This window comes from Eleginops maclovinus, chromosome 20 (assembly GCF_036324505.1).
Source record: "Eleginops maclovinus isolate JMC-PN-2008 ecotype Puerto Natales chromosome 20, JC_Emac_rtc_rv5, whole genome shotgun sequence".
NCBI lineage: Eukaryota > Metazoa > Chordata > Actinopteri > Perciformes > Eleginopidae > Eleginops > Eleginops maclovinus.
In genome coordinates this window covers 24,721,032-24,742,766 of record NC_086368.1, presented here as the reverse complement: position 1 = coordinate 24,742,766, position 21,735 = coordinate 24,721,032, and the positions used below count along the sequence as shown (strand labels likewise).

Genomic DNA, 21,735 nt, shown 5'->3' with positions numbered 1-21,735 from the left:
CCAGGAGAGAGAAGACAAGAGCCTCTGCGGCTGCCTCTCGTAACTCTGTCACCCAGCTGTGGTGCCAAGGTCTGAATAAATCCGCCCACTACGATGTACATAAGTGCGTGCAATATGCATATGCAGCATCCCGCAATTCTCTCGAGTGAGCACGAGTGGAATATAGACATCACAACAAGCGTTTGACGATAATGATGAATCCCACTGCTTGAGGCAATGACAAGAAGTATAAGAGAGAAAACAAACTGCATTCTGGTTAAATGGTGCTGCCTTTGGTAATAGACGGAGACAAATGTGAGCGACTAGGCGGTAGTGACAGCAAATTCTCTCCAATAGTGTCCCTGCGTTCTGTTTACTGTGTGTCACTGTCCGGCTATTGCAAGTGACTTCCCATTAATCCCCAGAAATGGATCTGTTTGGCTCTATTGTTTAACGGTTCTCTTTGCAATGCCACGTTTGCTGAAGCCTATTATGTTCTAATCATCCTCCCCTCTCTCTCTCTCTCCTCCCCTTGCCCTTGTTCTCTTCCTCTCCTGGTGACAGATACCACCCTGTCCAGCGAACGTGGTAAGTACCGCCGCCCCACACACCCATGATTTAGAGCCGTCTACTGCCAACAGCGCATTGGCTGTTGGCATTGATGTGGAAGGAACCATTCTCAGATGTTTGTCTCAGTGGGGGAGCGTCGAGCCAGGCGCATCATTTGAATCACCAGGAAGCTATTTTCCTCTCCATCACATTGCGTGTCACGGCCAATGTTGAAACGAGGAGAAAACATCAAGTGGAGGCAATTATGAAAGCAGCATCCACACACCCATGTGGCCAATCAGAATTTGAATATAGCATATTTTCCCTGCATGCATTTTGCCTCGACCTACTTAGTCAATTTACCCCCTTTTGACTCCAATAGAATTCAATATGGAGCCAGAGTGGTTTCCTTTTCACTTTGTCTCATTCCAGCTTCAGTGGCATATCCATGTAGTCTAAATAGAGAGGAGATGGATTCTCCCACTGAGGCAGACACTCTTCTCATTTTATTTTGAATTTGGCTCCCCTCTGTCGTGCTGTTATTAATGGCTTCCTGTGCTTGGAGGAGCACTTTAATCACTTCATCAAACATGTTTAAAGAGATAGTCTGTCTGCAACACTTGCACTGTCTAAAGGTTTTGTGTGTGTGCGTGCGTGCGTGCGTGCGTGCGTGCGTGCGTGCGTGCGTGCGTGCGTGCGTGCGTGCCCGCCCGCCCGCCCTGGCCAGACATCTGGTTTGCCCTGTAAGCAGCGTGATGGCACCAGTGGCAGCCTCTCTTCTTCTATAACTCAGTTTTGTGTGCCTATAGTCTCATCAGTGTTTCAGTATGGCACAGAGAGAAGTAGTGATCCCGCTGAACTCTCTCGGCTCCATGAAGGATACTTCTTTGGGGTGAAATTGTTGAGCTAAATTGGTGTGGTGGCTTCACACGGTGTAGACAAAACACCACATGCTGTGTGTCTGGGCTTTGAAACCTCAAAGTGGTGAGAGAGAAGAGAAGTGTAAAGTTGTGGTTCGGATCAAGCTCTTTGAGGCTTTATATTTGTGTATCTGGTTAACCCCCATTTGCTGGAGGGGGAGACGGTGAACCGCAGCACAGAGAAGTTGGTGTGATCAATTTTTCATTGCCAAGTTGCGACAGTATGGCTCCTTTCTCTCTATTCCAGTTAAACTTGAACACATACCAGGGAACAAGAAGTCACTATAGGCCAAGATTTGTATTCATCCTTGGGGGATGTCCTTTATTTTGACCTCATCTTTGCCTTTTATAACCACCCTCACATTAAAACACACAGGTTCTCCCACACCTCCTTTCCTGTGTTGTACTGCATAATGGTCGCATAATGTGAGCCGTGTCCCACAAAGAAAAACAGAAAAAGAAGAGGAAGGTAATGAATAGATTAAAAAGCAGATGAGGGGACGCAGTGCTGGAGCAAGGTCTGTGTGCCCTTGGTCCCTTGATGAAACGCAGCCAGCAGGCAGCCGTCCAGCAGACCGCTCCTCACTCACCTCAGCATACATCATTCACGCCGACCAATTCCTGTCTTCATACATGTGGCTGTGGAAGAAACAAACCTGCATTGCACAACAGCACATACTGTAGAGCTCCCTCCCTGTGTCTCCCTGTGCTTAACAGGCTCCTCTCTGCCCCCTCCGCAGTGATGGGCTGTGTTTGGAGTCGTCTGATAGGCCTGCTCAATGTAAAGTGGCTGCCGCCGCATCCTCTCCCGGCTTAATTGGCTGTACCTGAGGTAGGAGGGCAAGGTGTAATAGCGATAAGAGAAAACGCTGCGGTTGGCTGGTTTTAGGGCCCTTATCTATAGTCTCGTGATTGATTATGGTTTTTCTGCCAGTCGTGCAAATTGTTCAACCCCATCAACTGACAGGAAACCTCCTTAACTCTGTCACGGTCAAACCGCAGTGCACAACGGCAAACTATAAACCAGACGGTGCATGTATTGCTGATTAGGCTACAATATTCTGACCAGTGGCTTTAAGCGAGGATCTCTACCGGGTGTGTTTCATGCTTCCCTTTTTTTCTCGAGGCAAAAGGGATTTTATTATACACAGTACAGTTACCATCTGTTGTACCATTATAAATGGTGAAATTAACAGGGCTTTACTGTAGTTGGCTGCAGTTCATTTCAATTCACAAAGACAATTTCAGCATCATTATTCCTCTAAATGCCAAAATAAACTGCGTTGAAGGAATTCTACACCCATTAAAGGAACATTTGATGATCATTTACCTCCGCTGTTTCCTATGCTAAATTACTGAAGAAAACTTCTTGCCTCTGAATCATAATTTATGAGGGTAGAATTAGAGGTAGACATTTTGGGAAATATTCATTCTTGCTTTGTTGCTGCGAGATAGACGAGAGGTTTGGCTCCAGTATATTCTCAATAAGCTAGCATTGCAACCAGAGGCAGCAGGCCTTTAACTTACCCAGGCATAGACATTGGGAGTAGGGGCAAAAAGCTATAGGCTCTGTCCAAATCTAAAAAAGGAGTGTACCATCACCTCTAATTCTGACTCATCTGCCCTCATTGCAGCCTGGCAAAGAAACACTAGCGTCCATTAAATTGTAGCTTCTTGTTTTCACAATATGCTAAGCTAAGTTAAAAATAAAATATAAACATGTGTCCAAGCTAACCTGCTATTAGCTTGGCTACATATTTGCTGTACACCAGAATGGTATCATCTTGCCGTTTACTCTTGGCATGGCATTTTTCAAAAATGTTTTGCTCAAACTGTTTTATTATTTTCCAATCTTCACATGTACTACTCCTGCACCAAATGCCCCACTGAAATGCTCAGTGTACAGTACATTCTTTGCCTCTGTCTGTGTCGACCCCACCCTTTCCTCCCTTTCTCTGGGTTTGAGTATTGGTTGGGGCTGAAAGAGCATCTAATGGGCTGTGAAATGTCTCCAAAGCTACAGCAACAACACAAGCTAATGTCTCAAAGCCTTTCTGAAACAACACAAGCCGCAAAGAACCCTGACAGTGCAAAGAGTAGAGAAGGGATTGGGGAGGAGGGGGGGCAATGGAGGGGGGGCATCCCTGGTTTCCTCTTATGTGTCAAAGAGGCCATTTCTGTCAGCCTAATTGTAGTGAAGCTTTCCTAGTGGCTTTGGCGAAATGGCGTAATTGCCTGCTGGAATGGATCAGACTGCACTGATGGTTGTAGGCTTTCCTTTTCCCCATGTAGCCTAACACAAGATCCTGAACGCGGCCAAACAGAGTTCTGACATATGCTGTTTCAATCTTTCTAGCTGCAGAGCACGCTGCTTAGGAGGGCAAATTCAAGGCTCAGGGATATTGACAGGGCGGCTTGATATATTACAGTTAGCAATCTGAGCCCGCCAAGGTGATTTACCTGCATGGAACCTGAGAGCTACTCCGTGAAGTGAGCTAAAGTAGTAGTCGTTTTACAGCTTGCCTTAATGGGGCTAATTTAAACATGTGTTAATTTAAAAAGTACCTAATAAGCTCACAGTGTTTTATTAAACAAAAGTATTACAACAATATCAACGTCGAGATGTTAGCACTGTTTTTGCCGAGTGTGGAAGTGTGGAATGCCATTCCTGATCATTTGAAAGCATTTTTCCTCTAAAATGTGGTGAAGCATGCGACCCCTTCTGCTTCTCTTCCCCCTCAGTACCAATTAAAGCTGTTTTTCTGCAGCGGATCTTGAGCTGATGAAGACAGCCACTAAGAGCTCTTGAAGTAAAGTCACACAGGACCTGTATGGCAGATGGTTTGTGCAAGAGTCTGTGCAAAGAGAGAACGAAGCGAAGAAGGAAACAAACAAGCATAAAAATGGCATCCTGTCTCCGGCGAGGAGCTGCTATATTCCACCCAATTTAAGACTTACCATTTCTTCATTTTTAAACTTTTCCTCAAAAATGCTGTCAAACCTGCCAGAGACGTGGGAAAAACATACAGATCTTGTTCTGTTCGGAATTTTTGCACACCATCTTCCAAAAACTATCGAGGCATCTCAAGTATTTCTCAATACAAAAACAGAGCTGGGAACTGCTTGATCTCGTGGCTTTGTCCAACTCTCCCTGTTGAATGGAAACAAGAGGCAGAGGCACAGAGGACAGAGCTTAATGGCTACAATTCTGTCTTTTCCCAAAAGGAAGGTTTGGTCAGTTTTTTCAGGTCTCTTTTTGTGATGCAGATGAAAGCAGACAGGAAACTTACTGGAACCAATTGGGGCTAAGGCTTTGTGCTTCAGCTTGCTAGTTTAGAGCAGACCATAAATACATTTTTCTGCATGTCAGACCCCTCTATTGTGCCATGTGTTTTTACATCTCCCACAGCCAGCAGGGGTTGCTTTAATATACAGGCATATAGATTATGTATTTATAAAGGCAACGAGAGAAAAGTAAACAGAGGCTGTGGTCACTCTTTGTGTCAATACCACACAAAGCAGAATAATGATTTCTTTTCTCCGCAGTGACAGGAGAGACCACTAAAAACCCAAACAGAAAACAGCATCATCGCTATTTAGGAACTTGTTTATCACGCCATCAGTTATTGAGCTTCTAAAATGCACTTGGGATTGTTGTGACATTTTGCAATGGTATGTAGCTACCGTAGCACAAAGACAAAAATTAAACACTGTAGGGTATAATAGAAGACAGTATTTTTTGTAATATGTATAAATATGTGCACACACAATGTACAATAGCTAGTTAATATCCAAACGCCAACAACTTGACAGGGGTACATTGATAAAAATGTACTATAAATCCCCCTCAGATTTTTACGTCATTGTTAAGAGAACTGAAAAACATTCTGTTAACCTCTGGATGCCAAAACGACATCATATTTGTGGCACGCTTTTGGAGCCATGTCTATCTCTGCAGCTGCTTCCTTCTTCACACCGTGTCTTTGTTAGTACAGCCGCGGTGTGCACTTGACCAATTAGTTCTCACTTCATTTTATCACCCAGACTGGGATTAATGATGCCACATTTCCTGGGTTTAATTATACCAACATTATGCGATATGATGAGGTACAGGAAATGGCAAAGCACACTTTAGTATCTCTCCCATCCATTATCACCTCCCGCTGTGGGAGACTTTCCTGTCTCCAGCTCCATCACTTTGCTGTATCTCACCTCGGCTCGGTACTTCGAGGCACATCATCCTTCCTCTCCCAGCGTCAAGTCACAAAAGCGTTAAGGGCCTTTGAGACCGAGCTGGTCCGAGCAAATCCCAACACAAATTAGAGTGCAGAGACCGTTATTAAAGGCAATTGGCACTGCCTGCTACCAACAGTTAAATTACAATGTATGTTGAACAAAAAGGATGGCAATTTTTATAACCCCTTGGAGTGCAGCTTTGGAACCATGTCATATTTCAAGATCTGGGCGGGTGTTACAATATACTATGGAGCTGACATTCACACGAGTCTTGGCCCTCAAACAGACATGATTGGCACCCAGCTTTACATAAAGAGCATTCATTTTCTTCATTTCAAAATAAAAAAGAAGCCTCATATTTTTCCAGTTTCACCTCTGATGCTTAGCTTCTCACAGGCGCACAAAATACTTAAATTTGCTTTCATGTGAAGTATACGCAGACGACTCTCGCTTCTGGCTTTTAACTGCAGCTCTTCGTTCTTTTCTCTGTCAAATGGATATTTCAGCAGGAACGATTTGCCTGTCAATCACAACATTACCTCTTAGTGTTCCTTACACGCACAGATTACTTTGCTACTGTGAGGTTGCACCGTGTGTGCAGATCAACATGCTGCATTCCTACTTGTGCATATGTGTGAGTGCGCGTGTCAGACGTTTTATGTATAAGTACTAATCTGCCACTTCTATAAGATTACCGCTGGAGCTGACTTCAAGCGGCGCATGTCAACATCCCGGCTGACAGTACCTGCTGAGTTCCTGTTTCCTTGACGTTTATTCTTGCTGCAGTTCCCTCTATGTTACCAAATTACTTTAATCAACCCTAGCTCGACACATTAATATAATTTAAACTCTCTCTGACTCCTCTCTCCACTGCTGGTGTGTGGATTTTTCCACTAACTGTAAGGGGGCTAATTTCCTATTGAGCTCATCCGATCCCACTGGGGCTTTTTTCATTGGTGACATAATGCCGTTGTGTAATTATCGCTCATCTGCTCTAAACAGCAGATAAAAGCTAAACAATCCACTAATGATAATGTAACTACAATAAGGTTCAATCCAGCTATATATTAATTTAAAAACCAGAGAGCCTGCTTTAAGCATGTTGTATCTTTGAGTGTCAGTATTAAATGTTGAGGGAAGGAACATCAGCATTTTCTGTAATAATATTAAGGCAACTTAACCCGGGGTGTTTTTTATCTGGAGGGCTTAGACACTGAAATAACTCCAGCACTATAATGTAATGCAAAGTATAACCAGATTTTTGAGTGAGAGCGAGAGCTGTGACACTCTCTGTTAAGTATTCTCCCTGGAAAAGAAAAATGAAACATTTTCTGTGAAGTATGAAGAGGCGTATTTTTCTCACCCATGACAATGTCTAATTTCCTCTGCTCCCTCGTCATGCACTTGTCAGAATCACTTTCCTGCGACAGTTTTCCCTCACGTCATTCCAAAAAGCACCTTTAACTATCACCTGTTAGTCAGCCACTCAGGGCAGCATATGGCCGTTTATGAACAGGAGCATTAAAGATAATACGCTATGGATCCTCAGAGAATTATGTCCAATATTTATAAATGACACTGGCCATCTGTCGAAGTGTTTGTACAGTAGAAGCCTCATTGTGACATTTATTTAAGAATATTTTATTAAACTCTTAATCTTTCAGTTGAGCCATCTGGATGTCTTGATGACATTTAAAAAGGGATTTTGTTGAACTTTTGAAAAAACATTTTTATTAAGAGTTTGTCAAACATGATTTGTTCAAGGGCTTTCCAAAAATCTGGCATTAATTACATGTTTTTACTAGCTAAAAAAAGAAATGAATTTGGACCTTTTTATTGAAGAGCCTCTTTATGCTTTTTTGTGATTTTTTTTGGGTGGCAGTTTTGTGGATGTAAATGGTCTGCAAAGGTTACAATCCCTGTGTTCCCTCCTGAGGGAGATTATGTCCCACACACTCCCCTCAGCCTGAAATGTCTCCATTGGACTCCTTTGTTTATTTCCACAACATCATGACACCAAAATGTAACACTCACGCTTCTATTGGCTATCGCTCCTTCACATTTCGTGTGATAGGCTGAGGGGTGGGACAGCTCTAAGCAGCTGACCAATCACAACAATGCCGGCCAGCTAACCAATCAGAGCAGACTGGGCTCTGGTTTCAGACATAGGGTGAAGAGAGGTGCTGCAGCACAGGCAGTACGAGAAAAATAAAGAGCTTTTTGAACATTAAAGCACCAATAAGCTGTTTCAGATGATAACGGTTTGTAACACAGTTCACTGTATTTGTCCAGCTCCCATCCGTCAATATCGTTTTGTTGCACTTTAGTATCAATGCCCCAATTCATTTTGAATTGACTGAACTGTTTCGCACCACTGATGTTTTTCATTTAAGGGCCAGAGGAAAGACAGCGTGGTGCTGGCTCAACCTTTCCAAACAGCACCTGTACAAACTGTTTTTCTGTGCCCCGCTCACAGCTCCATCTATCTTGCTCTAACCCGCTCTGTAGATGAGCTCTGCACTCTGCTAGTGGAAGAATGAGGCCAGCTAAAATCAAACATTAATCAGCTGCCTTTTTATAAGACAGAGGGAGCACCTGCACTCCCTGGGTCCCCCTCCTTCTTGCCCGTAGCCTGCCCTACCACCGAATGTTAATGCGACTGCCATTACTCATTTATGAGCTGCCCACTGCTCGCTGCCCAGAGCCTGTTGTCCGGGCTCAGGCTGCCATGGCAGGCGCACTGCTGGTGGACGTCTCTGCCAGGGCATTCAGCGCAGCCAGGGCCAGGTTTGTTTTAAAGGAAAAACATTGTTGGCTGGCGCTGTTTAACTGAAATAGGACTCTGCCGTTATTGGAGAAGTTGTCAGCTGTGAATACGGTGTCATATTTTTAGTAGGTGATGTATAGAGTAAGACAACACAATTAGAAAACGCCGCTGTCATCAAAACTGAGAGGATCGCTCTTTCACATAAGACCCAAGGCAAGCTGTCCAACTTTTTATTCAGTAAGTGGGCAATACGATATGATGTATTCACATTCGGATGGTTGTAATTGGACATAAATCTTGCTAAATTGCCTCCATGGTGAGACTAAGTACCTCGATATGTGCAGACAGGCAGCTTTGAAGAGTTCGAGCTGAGTGCTGGTTCTTGGTATCCAGGACACAGAGCGCAGCAGGATTCATTCTTATTCTTAGTAGTGACATCAAAAGAAGCAAGCCAGCGCAAGGTGAGACACAGAGACACTCTATCCTGACAGCGTGTGAAGAGTTGCCATCAGTGTCAGAAATTAATGAAGGAAGGGAAGAGCGGGTCGTTTACTCATGTGTGTCTGGACCTGCTGTGAAGAGGGTAAAGATAAAGAGTGAGAAATAAAAGAGGAGGAAGGTGAAGATTGAATGCATTTGTGTCACAGCTTTTTTGCCCCTGCCTCTGCTGTGGATAAAGGTGTTGCTTAGTGTGAAGTGGCTGATGATCGAGGATCCCGCAGACTGTCACGCAATCCCTGTTTCCCAGATGGCTTTGCTCTTTGCCTCACCTTTCTCCCTCTGGGCAGTACTGCTTCAATAGAAGAGTGGATACAGTCCAGTGGAGCATTCACTGTTTCCATGCATGTTTAATGCCTGTACTAGAATTACCACATATAGCACTCTGCAGCACATGTCAACATTTTTGGTGTTACTGTGTTAGCTGCTTCGTACAAATGGGTTCTTTCTTGGAAACATAACGGGCAGCTTTAACCGCTGTTACATGCTGAATATTTAAAATATAATCAATGAACAGTGTAACTTAGCCTATACCTTCCACTGCTGCGGATGGGGGCACGCGCACAAACAGAGTTTCATGTTTATTTTAAGGAAACTCGCCCAAGGACAGAGTCTTCTCCTTCATCTCATTCTTGCCTACGGATCCTCATATATTTGTGGCCTTGGGGGGGATTCCCAGCATGCAGCAGAAACAGGAAATGTGCAGCCTGTGGCTAAAAGGGAGATACTCTTGCAAGAGTGTTACACAGTGCACATACACACAAGTATACTTCTCTCCTATGGGAGTGCTAATCCCCAAGAGATGAAAGGAAACTCCCACTGCTCTCTGATCCCTGTGGCCTGCTGCGGCGCTCCATTTGGTGCCTGCATGGCAGGGAGACACAGAAGGGTCTGGTTGATGCTCCTATGCTTGGTGTCCTTGACCGAAGCACAGACATGACTTAGACCAAGCCCGATGTTGATCCGGAAGGTTCCCTATCAGAAATCGATGCCCATTTGACGCCCCTCTCATTCAAGCTCTGTGGTGTGTCTGTATCTCCATGGAGATGGGAAGAAAAGGGAGGGGTGGAAAGAGAGATAGAGAGATACAGTGCGGAAGCGTGCACCCCTTCTCACCTCCCTGAATCATGGAGTTTCCTCATGGGAAGCCAGGCGCTAATGCTAGATTAACTATCTCCTCTTCATTATAGGAAACAGAGTCCTCTGCTCAACCTTGATGCTTTGAAGTGGTGCAAAAGTTCACTCAGAGTCCATTGACCATGTCTGCTTTTATTGTGTGTGTACTCTTGCGTGTGCGTGTGTGTGTGTGTGTGTGTGTGTGTGTGTGTGTGTGTGTGTGTGTGTGTGTGTGTGTGTGTGTGTGTGTGTGTGTGTGTGTGTGTGTGTGTGTGTGTGTGTGTGTGTGTGTGTGTGTGTGTGTGTGTGTGTGTGTGTGTGCATTAGGGGAATCACAACTGCTGCATTTTAGCAGTCATCAACTATTCCAAAGGAAATGTGGATTTTATTGTGAAATGTATAACACATTGTATATATTTTTTTTTACCTAGTTACAATAATTCATTTTTGCCAAAAATATCTAAAAAATACAACCAGTAAAGGATTAACTAACACAGGTCTGAACTTAGAGTCCTCTGAAAGGTTGTCTTCAGGTGAGCTGCAATCTGATTGGACCAAACCCCAATCAATCCTGTCATCTGGAGATTCTGTTTCATTGAAGAACCAATGAGACTGTGGCTTCTTGTAATACCCTACCTTCAGTTGTTTTACTCCACCAAGGACGTCATGTTTTCCTGTCGGTTTGTCCGTCTGTTTGCATGTCGGTCATTCAAAACTACCTGCCCAATTTTCCTGAAATTTGGTGGAAGGGTGAAGCATTGGGGTAAAAAAAGAAGACATGACATTCTGTAGTGAATCTGCGAAAAGGGGTGAATACACAAGTGATAGATAGTGATGCAGGATAGGTGATGCATTAATGTGCTGAGGGAATAATGGAAGAAAACTGACTTCCCAACCGGGAAGATAACGTAAACACACCCCATCAAGTCATAAACAGCTATCAACGTGTTGTTCAGAAAATGCAACACATATCGTTTCCTTATTAAAACCTAAAGCTGATGAACACACACATCCAAAAAGTCACTGCCCAGCTTTGTAAATTGAACCATTGTAGGCCTTGGAGACATTGGCCTTGGCGAAGGTTAATTATAAGGAACCGTGACAAGAAAATCATTTCTCAAACAAATCTATGTCTAATCAATGTATCTAACAACAAAAGATATGTCCACCATTGGTTCCACACGGTTAATTGTAGTCCAGCATTGGGAGGTGCAGCCCATTGTTGCATTGTGCTGCCTCAGCAACTACCCACAGCAAAACAGCAGCTGCTGCAAATGCATTGCCACTGCTTTATTACTGCACTGTGCTAAAACCACAGATGAACGATTAGTCCACACGGTCGACGAGGGGGTTCGATAGTGGAGTTGACAACTACTTTGTGAAAAACCTAGTGTACAGTAGATGTACATTTCCAGCTAGTATAATCGTGTTTACCTCTGAAATACAAGGCCAACCTTCGACATTAAATTGGGAGGAAGAAAGGGGAGTAGGTCCTAGCAGAGAGGTGTTTTTCCATCTGTGATGATAAACTCGGTAATAGCCTTCGTCCCGGTGCATCCTTGGCCACACTGAGAGCTTCCGTGGCTGCTGACTGATGTAGGTCTTTGTTGTAGTTCTCCTCAATGCCATGAATTTTAAAAGAACTGATAATAAACCCCAAGGGCCCTTATTCAGCATAACAGCATTTTATAAGGAAATTGCCAACCTAGGTGCTCTCCATTTAATCACAAATACAGTGCAGATGGCTATCTTCAGTTCTGATTACAGCCTTAATTCTATGCCTGACTGCTAGCCTAAATGGGAACCTTCCTTTAGAGAAAGAAAATAAAAGAATCAGCATTAAAGGGCTTCTCAAGGTGTCTCTGCAAAGGGCTCTTTGTTGCACCTGAATCTCGCGCCTAAGCCCACCTGCTTCCATAAAGCCAGGGGTGCATAAAATTCCATAGCAGAGTATTTTATTGGTGAGCCTTTTAGAAGAGATTAAAAAGAGACACATTTTGTGAGGCGAGTGAAAAGACAGAAACATTTATGAAAAGTATGATGAAAAGAAAAATCATTATAATGTTTTTCTTATGGACTCTTTTACACTCTTAAATGGCCATGTTAGACTTCATGCGGCACTTAGCGTTCTTTCTTCATGTAATATTATATGAATAGCCAGCCTCTGTTTGAACAACACATTTCCAGGCACTGGACACAATTTTGTGGGCAGTTTCTGGGATAGTTTTTCTCCATGTTCTCACTTTTGAAAGGAATTGTTTCACATTTTTGGAAACATGTTTATCCTCTTTCTTGGCTAGAGTTGAGTAATCTTAGCTTAGCATACTTATTGGAAACAGAGAGCAACAACTCAATGACTTTGCAAAGGCTTGGCTAAGAAACAGTGTAGCATAATGGGAAAGGTGACATTTAGTTTTATACTTTTGTCTTTATGTGTTATTATAATATTCATATGTATTAATATGTATTATTAATAAATATTATAATGTTTTTTATTATACATTTGGAGACAATATTTGTATCATTCATAGCGCTTTGAACAATACATCGACATCTCAAAATGAAGGGGTTATTTTAAGGAAATGTTAGGGTTCATACATGTAGAAGAGTTTCTACCAGAACATGTCAAATGCTTAATGTAAAGAAAATCTAAAAATGTTTTTCCTTAAACTGTCTGTCTGAATTTAGCTGCGTCTACCCTCTGTCTTAAACACTACGTTCAGTGCATGTCTCTTTAAGCCAAACTCCCAAAAAAGCCCAGTCTCTGATTGGTCAGCATTTATGGGTCTTTTGTATATGCGCTCTCTGTCGCTGTTTCTCATTACTGCTGGGAAAGGACTCTAACAGCACAGTAGAATAATTGTCTGACTACTCTATGTAAACTATAATTGTGATATCCTGACCTTGAGAAAATCCCAAAAGGCAAATTTTTTTCTCACAGACCAAGGGTTTTTCTTCTTGGCTGGAGCTTTTTTCATACTTTCACAGTGTTCAATTGGTACATAGACCCAATTTATAATGAAAACGGCATGCAAATCTCACTTTTTAAAATATGGGACCTCTAAAAGCTTACAGCCTAGTTAAAAACTTGCAAAGTAGTTTTACTCAGGCACCTGCAGTGTCACCTTTGCAGAACACACTGCACTGTACTTTAACCTACTGCTAAAACAGGTGGCACACGGTCCCCCTGCAAAAGGACACCTTTGCGAGCTCATAAATAACAATGGTGAATGTTAGGGCGGTGTAGAACACATGGGGGTCACCTCCGCGCAAGTAGGGTAGTGTTGTCCGCTGAGGATTGGGGCGCATCCCTCCCTTCGTCTCTCCAGAAGTGGCTACCATCAGCAGGTTTGGAGCAGGAAGCGGCTGGTTAATATTTAGGACGAAGCCCACTGAACATTGCTTTTCCCCCAGGCTCTCTTTCCTGTTTGTCTCTGGTGCCAGCTATGCGACAGGTGTCTTTTCAGTCCCGGGATGTGATAAATGAAACACTTGTTTGTCTGAAGCTGAAAATAAAAATGCAGCCTTTAGGGCAACAAATAAAAACAGGGTTCCTGGGCATCTTGACCTGGATTAATCAAACAGTAAAAGCTGCTCTCCTGAGAGCCTGTACAGCCATTAAGGAAAACAACTCATTATTTAGTCACCCATTAACGATATGATTAAGTAGTGCATCATCACCTTCCAACATAAGTGAAGGTTTGTATTTTGCCTCAATGCATTTTTAATGTAATCCTAGTGCCATTGGTAAAGCCTTTTTCATTTAAATAAACACGTGAGTTTTCCTAGCGAATCATCTTGATCATGATGATCCTCTGTGTTGACACAGTATGTTGCTTTGCATGTTATTGTAGTCTCTACGCATGAACATGTCACTTAACCTCATTCCAAGAGCGTGTGTTTCTGTCATCGTTACTGTAGGAGGTAATGATGCTGAGAGGAGGGCACTGCTCTGGGCTGGCTGGAGGGACAAAAGACATGTACCTGCTTTCTCCTGAGACACTCATTAAGCAGCACACCGTTCACATCACATCAAATCACTGCCTGGGTCCACAGTGGGCTACATTAGCAGCTTATTTATATTTCACTGCATGCATATGCAATCATTTCCCTGTAGGGATCAAAAGCAGTTGCCTTCTTGTTGGAATAAGCAGTGGTGCACCATGGGGGCTTCTGGTGGTTCTGAGCTAGCATCGGATGAAAGAGAAACCACAATCTTGAATGAGCTACTGCTCACACTCACTCTCCTTGTTTTACCTGCCACTCTCCTGGAAGTAGAAAACGACCCGGCTGCAGCAGACACTCTGTCAGGTCGTCACAATGTGATGATAATTGTTATGAACACAGTAGGGACCCAAATGCAGCATCATAAAAATTCATGTGCTCTTCGGATGGTCCCATTTCCTGAGATGGAAACTCGCTTTTCTGACGTCTGACCGTGTTCACCAGCTTTAAGTGGTTTTATGGAAACAACATGGACGCTACCGAGACATGTTTCAACTTCAGGGGGGCTTTCAGATACATTTTTCCAGTTTTCTTATTATTCTGACAGCTCATGAATGCAGCCAAAACGCTCTTGCTTGCAATGTAAATGAAACTTCCCCATGATTCAGACCCACCCTAAAATTGAATGAGGTGTATCACTCTCTCTTACGCACTTCCACCAAGTTTCATGAAAATTGGGCCTGTACTTTACCCATAATCCCGCTGACACACAAACAAACTCAGAAGAAAACATTATGATTGACTAATCTAATTGGATGCACGGTATTTTTATCTCTTGCTGAGAAAATCTCTCTGCCGATGTCATCATACTTTTTGCATCTGTAATTAGTGCAGAGTTGCTAACATTTCTGTGAAAAGCTCTCAGTAGCTATGTTTTTCGTTCATAAAAATGTCAAAGTTAGCATGATGAAAACACTTCTTGGCAGTGCATTTTCAGACATCACAAAGCAGCAATACATACAGTGTATGTACACACACACACACACACACACACACACACACGAACAAACACACCTCCTTATCTTGTCCACCCACACACAAATTCACCTGGTAGAACAGAGTGACCTGGTTCTGCCAAAATCCTTCTGTCATCCTCACTGCACTCACACACACACACACACACACACACACACACACAAACACACACACAAACACACACTTTGCCTCTCGCTCTACAGGCACGCTCCCTCAGCGGAGCCGTTAAGTGATTAGCTCAACACCGCACACTGCTGTGCACACAGTGCGCTAGGATCACACAAACCCATAGCTTCCTATACTGCTCTGAGGAGCTGGAGGGTAGCCAGAGACTGCAGCAGCTGATGATCACATCATATTTTCACGGCGGCCATTGTTAGCTGAGGTCTGACAGCCTGTAGGGACTCATAAGAAAATAAATATATATTTGATTGGAAATGTTTGACTGAGCACGATAAGGTTCATGACATGAATTTATGATCATACAACGTCAACAATAATGGCATCCGGTCAAGAATGTGTACATATCCTGTGGCTTCATTCCAACATATGCACCACACTGTACTGCCCCCTCTGCCCCGTCTGATGTACACATGCAACATGAACACACATATACTTGTGTACGCCAACTAGAATAAAATTATAGATTACGTACTGTATGTTAATTTTGTATATAAGCTGATGTGTACTGTATTCAATTCACCATTTACAGAAACAGGTTCACTGCCATATTACACAACATTTAGTTTTTTTAAATAAAATACATCATAATGGGTGCTACAGGGGAACGTGGAGCACCATAGTCACATATTAACCTTCCTTGCGTTCAGTTAATGTTCTTCCTAAATGAAAGCTATATCCAAATGGCAGCTCCCTCAATAGTGACGCTGTGGTTGCACATTTTAAGTTGTGTACAGGAATGAACAGCAGTTTGACCTAAGCGCTTGAATTAATAGTTTGAGAAGTTTTGTCAAGTGAAAAGTCAAATTAGATAAATACAAATGAAGGTCTTTTAAAGAATAGTGTCATACTGATTCTGCTTTAATGCTAACACAATTCATTGTGTTCAGTGGTACATTAGAAGCGACTCTGTGAACTATTTAGGTTTTGAAGAGCACATTTCACCATGAACACGACTTGCCTCTTCATCCCTCTTTCATTCTGCCTATTTTTATCTGATCACTCGCTCCCCAGCGTCCTTGCTGATTTTCATGCTTTCGCCTTTTATTTTCTCTCCCACCCCAGTTCTTTTATCTCCTACCCACATCTCTTTTGCTTAATCCTCCTCGCCTTTCAATGTCCTCTTTGCTTTTCGTTTTCCCTTTTATTGTTGCCTCCAAAACGCTGTGATGCACTGCTCAGGCTGCGGCGGTTTCTTGCTTTAATAACTGTGACCTATTAACTGGCAGAGATGTCTCAGGGGAGAACCACTTGTCCTTAAATTATACATGATCGCTCTCTCAATTTGTTCGCCTCTCTTCCTCACCATACAACCCTCTCTCTCTCATGCTGTCTTCTCTTTATTTCTCTAAGTAATCCTGCTCTATTAGGTCACCGATATCAGTGTTTCAAAGGTAATGCTGAAGATAAAATAATCATGGTTAGGGAAGACATAAACACATTTGTCTATGTTAGATATTCCAGCAGGATTTTTCTGATCTAAAGTGGTTAACGATGGATGGATCATTTGTTATGATTGCTTCATGACGGGAGCACTGGAAAGGTAAAACAATAAAGCCTTCTCTGTATTTAATTCCAGGTTATCTATAAGGATCACATTGTTTCAGATGTAATCAAACCGTGAAACACTATTTAAATCTTTTATTTTTGAACTAAAAATACTTTTTTTTTACATAAGCTACAAATTTGATGACTTTTATTTTAATCACAGCTACATTTTTCACATTTTCATTTAATTAAAATGATTAAATCAGTAATACAAATGTCTATATCCTGCCATTCCTGCTTTTATTCCTTTACTGCATCGGCGCACAAAATATTTCTCGACTGGATGATGGAGTGGAAATGAAATGGCCTAAAATGCAAACTTTTGGGTATTTGGTCCAAATGTTAGACTGCATTCAAGGTACCTTGTGAAGTTTGTGACCATAAGTGGTGCTATGATGCATTTTTTCCCCAATTGTGTTTATGGTGTGCACACATCTGAGCACAAGGGTGACACACATTCCTGCTCTGCAGATCTTTCACAAGAAAAAAAAAAAAGTTAGTTTGATCTTCAGAGAGTAAAGTGTGAAATATTGAATGTAAACTTTGCAAAAGAGCACCTTTTAACCTGCCGTAGGGCTGCGATTAATGCAGTATACTAAAACTATGTGGATGCTTTACTATCAGTACACATTAAATATAACCTCCAGTAACTCCAATAAGCATTTATTTTGTGTCCAAGGATCTGAATATCGGACATGTTTTAATTGCCACCCTCCTAGCATGTTGTTGCATCCCATTGCTCCAAAATCATCCATATTCAACACATTCTCAGCAGATTAACACAATTTTTAAAGATTTTATGTAAATCTATTGCTTTCATGCATTTGTGAAGGTCATTATAGCTGACATGATATTTTAGCTCCGAGCACATATGAGCACACCCGCCACGTAATCGATAACAGTTATAACATCATCGGCGTAGAGGCTTGATCTTTGAAGCTGTAGTTTGTGTGGGTGTGTCTGTGTGCAGAATGAATGGAGCAGAGAAGCAACCAAAGGGATGCTCACTTTATACAGACTTATGTGTGACTTAGTGCTCAATCAATACTCAACTGCTGGAGGCCATATACAAAAACAGATTTAATGCAATTTATTTTTAGGTGGTTTTACCAGTTTTGACGGAAAACAATGTTTATCCTTTAGCTTATGTGCATGAGTAGCTCATCATACACCCGTAGATGAGACTACACTCTGGTATTTGATTGATTTGATTGAGTTCTCCTAAATCAAAGAGTCTAGGTCATTACTTGGAATGTTTTGCATTAGTTTATTCATTACTGATAAAAAAAAACCAAGTCATTATTTATTTTACCTTATTTTATTTTCTGTAACAAAGATTTCCTTTACTCTTCTTTTTTTGCTGGGAAATACGTTGGAAGCCCCATTTATATAACGCTTAGTTTGTAATCTGAGTTAAGAATAATACACACAATAACTCTAAGTTACTATTAGAGTGAACCTGAGATGTTATAAAAAGATGAGCCCGGATATCCATTTTTGTTGCATGTTTACTTTCTTAAAATATATATTCTTACACAAAGGCCTTCATTTCCGAGACAATTTACTTTCCAGCCCTCAGCTGTGATCACAGGGTAGTGACTAAAAAGATTGACACCATTGGGTAAACATTGCCAAAATGAGTTTCCCCTCAATGGGCTCACCCTAAGGCTGGGCTGAGGAGCTCAGATATCTAGAATTAGTTTACTAAAAAGAGTCAGTGGAAGTCATTTTGGGTTCAGGACAACTTTCCCCTATGTTGAGGTATATTCTTGGGCTATCCATCTAGCAGGAGACCCTGGGGGCAGATCCAGAACTGCCAGGAGGAGTTACATATCCTCTGAGGGGCTGGAGGTTGTAGCTGGGTAGGAGGAAGTATGCGGTGCAACCCAGTGTCAGATAACCTGCAGAACAGAAAAGGGTGGATGGATGGCTGGATGGATGGATAGATAGATCGATGGAAAAGGCCAGCAGGTGAGGTCATTTAAAACTTGAGCAAAAGCATTGTTCTGTAATAACAGTGATTGACGCTAAGCTAACAGTTGTCATCAGTTGTGTACCAGTGGAAAATAGGACTAGGCATCCATCCTCGAAAGTAAAAATAATCCTCTCTCAAACTCAAAACGGTATTTATAAGAAAAACAAACTGGGTCTAAAAAAGATTGGTTGCTAACCAGCTCCCTCTACAATGTCATAACAAAACATGCTCTATATTAATACTCGAATAGCAGACTGAAACCCACTTGAAAAGAGTACTAAGAAGAAAACCTCATGCATTACATAGTTGGAAATATTCCTCAAGCTAGACCTTGTAAGGATGCCCTAAACTAAATATAATTGGGACTTGAATAGTCATTGTTATGTCTGGCTGCAAACTTAACTGCTTCTTTTCACCCAGTTTGCCAATTTAATTGAAGTGTTTTTCTGGGTCCTCAAATCTACTGAGTGTGGCAATGCTCTAACCTTTGCATTTTTGTTCAAAACTAACTATTGACAAGACCGAAAGAAATAGTTGGAAAGCTGAAACTCATCAAATGTATAATCAAACTAGAAAGGCAGCTCAAGAGCACAGCCCTTCATCAAGGCTAAATACTTACGTTAACAACAGTGTGAATCCGCCCTGTCATTCAGATCTGCTCCAACATTGGAAGCGTTTTTTTCCGGGGCCAATTCAACATATGAAAACATAAATACTAAACACATAATAGAAAACATAACCTTCTCTATTGAGGTAATAACGAACAAATGATCAATCATTTCAACAGTAAGATGATGTCCACTGAATGAAGCAACATCTAAAGAGTAATTACATATTGCTACGAATCCAAATATTTTAGGTATGAAACATTATATTATATATATTATAGAAACAAAATGTGAGTTTAAAAAGTTGTTGGTAATTCTGTTCAGTCCAAGTTAAAAAAGAGGTCTGAGAAAGAAGTGTTTGAATACAGCTTGTAAGTGCTCATCAGGTTCATTAGGACACCACTTATTCCTTTCTCTTTCCACCTGAACATCACACACAGAACAGACGGTTGATAGAACCACAGAAATGTTGAATGTTAAGTGGAGGCAAACTATTACTGAATACTACTTTGTGTGGATCTATGCAGACGTCCTTGTGTATATTCATACCGAGGCAGATACTGTCTTTGCCTAATACCATTGGAAGAGTTGAAAAGGGTTATGCAACACATTTTTCTGAACACGATTACCGTGTGCACTCTCTACCGATATAGTATAGCGCAGATTTTCATAAACCTACTGAAACCACCTGCAGTACAGCACCGAAGAACATTCATGTGGAGTGTAATAATATACGCTGGCTTTTGTGTTATGGACTCAAAAAGAGTTGTTGAAGACATTTTATCTTTAAGAAGTCCTGTCTATAAAATAAGAAAGCTCTATGACATCTGGGTCTGTGATACCACTGAATGACAGGCGCCCGTTGAGTTCCAGCTGGTGAGCACTCATTATTCACTCGTGTGTAGAAGTGAGGAGGCGAAAAGTGATCTTTGGTCAAATAAAACGACCAATCAAGTCCTTTAATTCAGTTGATAGTTACATATTCATCTCCTTACTTTTGAAGAGTCTGAATCTGGTGACAGGTTTTTTTTCTGTACATTTCTGCTTTGTATCCCCCTTCTAGCGGTTCCAAGGATGGCCGCAACTTTTTCTCAGACTTACATCTCTTCAACAGTTACTGCCATGAAGTCTTTTAAAGACATTCATGGTTCCCAGAGGATGCCTCATCATTTATTTTGTGATCTCCTGACTTTTCAATTAGTGCCACCAACAGGTGAAATGATTCACTTCACCATTGACATCTTACCATCAAATAAGAAATCCTATTGACTTTCTTTTTTGTGGTTATGAATAAAATGTCTCTACTCCGAAGACAGATTGATATGGAATTTGCCTCAGATATTTGTGTGGTTTCAAGGTAAAAAATGGTAAAAGCTAAACTTTAGGCGTCTAGCATAAAAGAAACCCAGACTGGCTGCAAAGCGAATGTGTACAGGGCTTTTTGGTTGACGCTACTTTGTTTAATCCATTAATCCTTTATGCTGTTGTCTAGACCTGAATCCCAAAAGTCAATCTTTGCAGAACCAGACATGATGGTACACACCAAAGCCACAGACAGTCCAGACACTGCTGTCTGTCTTTCAGTCCGGTCAAAATGCAGACGTCTGCTCTTTTCATAGTTTGAGCAATGAATTTTTAATGAGCCCGTATCACCCTTCAGTACGAGGGAGAGGAGAAAGCGGTGGACTCGCTCAAGTCAATTTCAATATTCCTGGATCCCTGTCTCTGCCTTGTCCTCATCATATCTTCATTATCTCCCCGTCCTTCAATTTATTTTTATCTTTGAATAACCAAAGGAGCAGTAAATGAGGAAAAAGGAGGAGGGAAAAAACTCCTTCTTGCATTGGAACAGAGAGAAGTGTGATGTGGCACACAGACAGGGGGTAGAACAATTCTCACAAAGAGTGTTTCTTTTTGTTTACAGCAGCAAAAAGATGGACCCATTCTCCCTATTGCTCTATGCATCTAGCTTGAGGCAGGAGAGAATGGGGAGAGTTTGAAGAGCTGACACAATGAGTCAGAGCAAGGCGAGAGTGAGTGTGAGGGAGAGGGAAGGGCGGTAAAGGTTTAGGCATCTGCAATGACAGCTTTCTCCTGCAGTCTGACAGAGCTTTGTTTAGGATCTGGGGTTTCACTGCTGTTACCGCTCCAGGGTTTCACTGATGCTGCTGCCACAGCGAGCGCCCAACCCTGACCTTTTCATGCACACCGTACAAATATCCATCCTTCACACGGTGACCGCTTTTCCACGACCAACCCCCTCGTGATCAACGTTTATGAGAGAGGAGGAAGTTAAAAAACTGTCATGTGTTGACAGATGGCCCGAACTGTCAGAAAAACGTCATCACAGACCACATCTCCCGTGAGGCGCAGCGGTGG

The 21,735-nt window shown here is 42.1% G+C and overlaps 1 protein-coding gene across 2 annotated transcripts in view; it reads left to right on the top strand.

Annotated features, from left to right (window-relative positions):
* cdh4 (cadherin 4, type 1, R-cadherin (retinal)) overlaps positions 1–21,735 on the top strand; it is a 204,333-nt gene that overhangs the window by 85,882 nt on the left and 96,716 nt on the right. Inside the window, exon 3 of one of the 2 annotated variants that reach the window (XM_063911504.1) lies at positions 544–567. In XM_063911504.1, the coding sequence (XP_063767574.1) occupies positions 544–567 (24 nt within the window). Of the gene's footprint in view, positions 1–543; positions 568–18,676; positions 18,745–21,735 lie in introns of those variants that run through there. The other variant, XM_063911505.1, reaches the window with a different exon arrangement.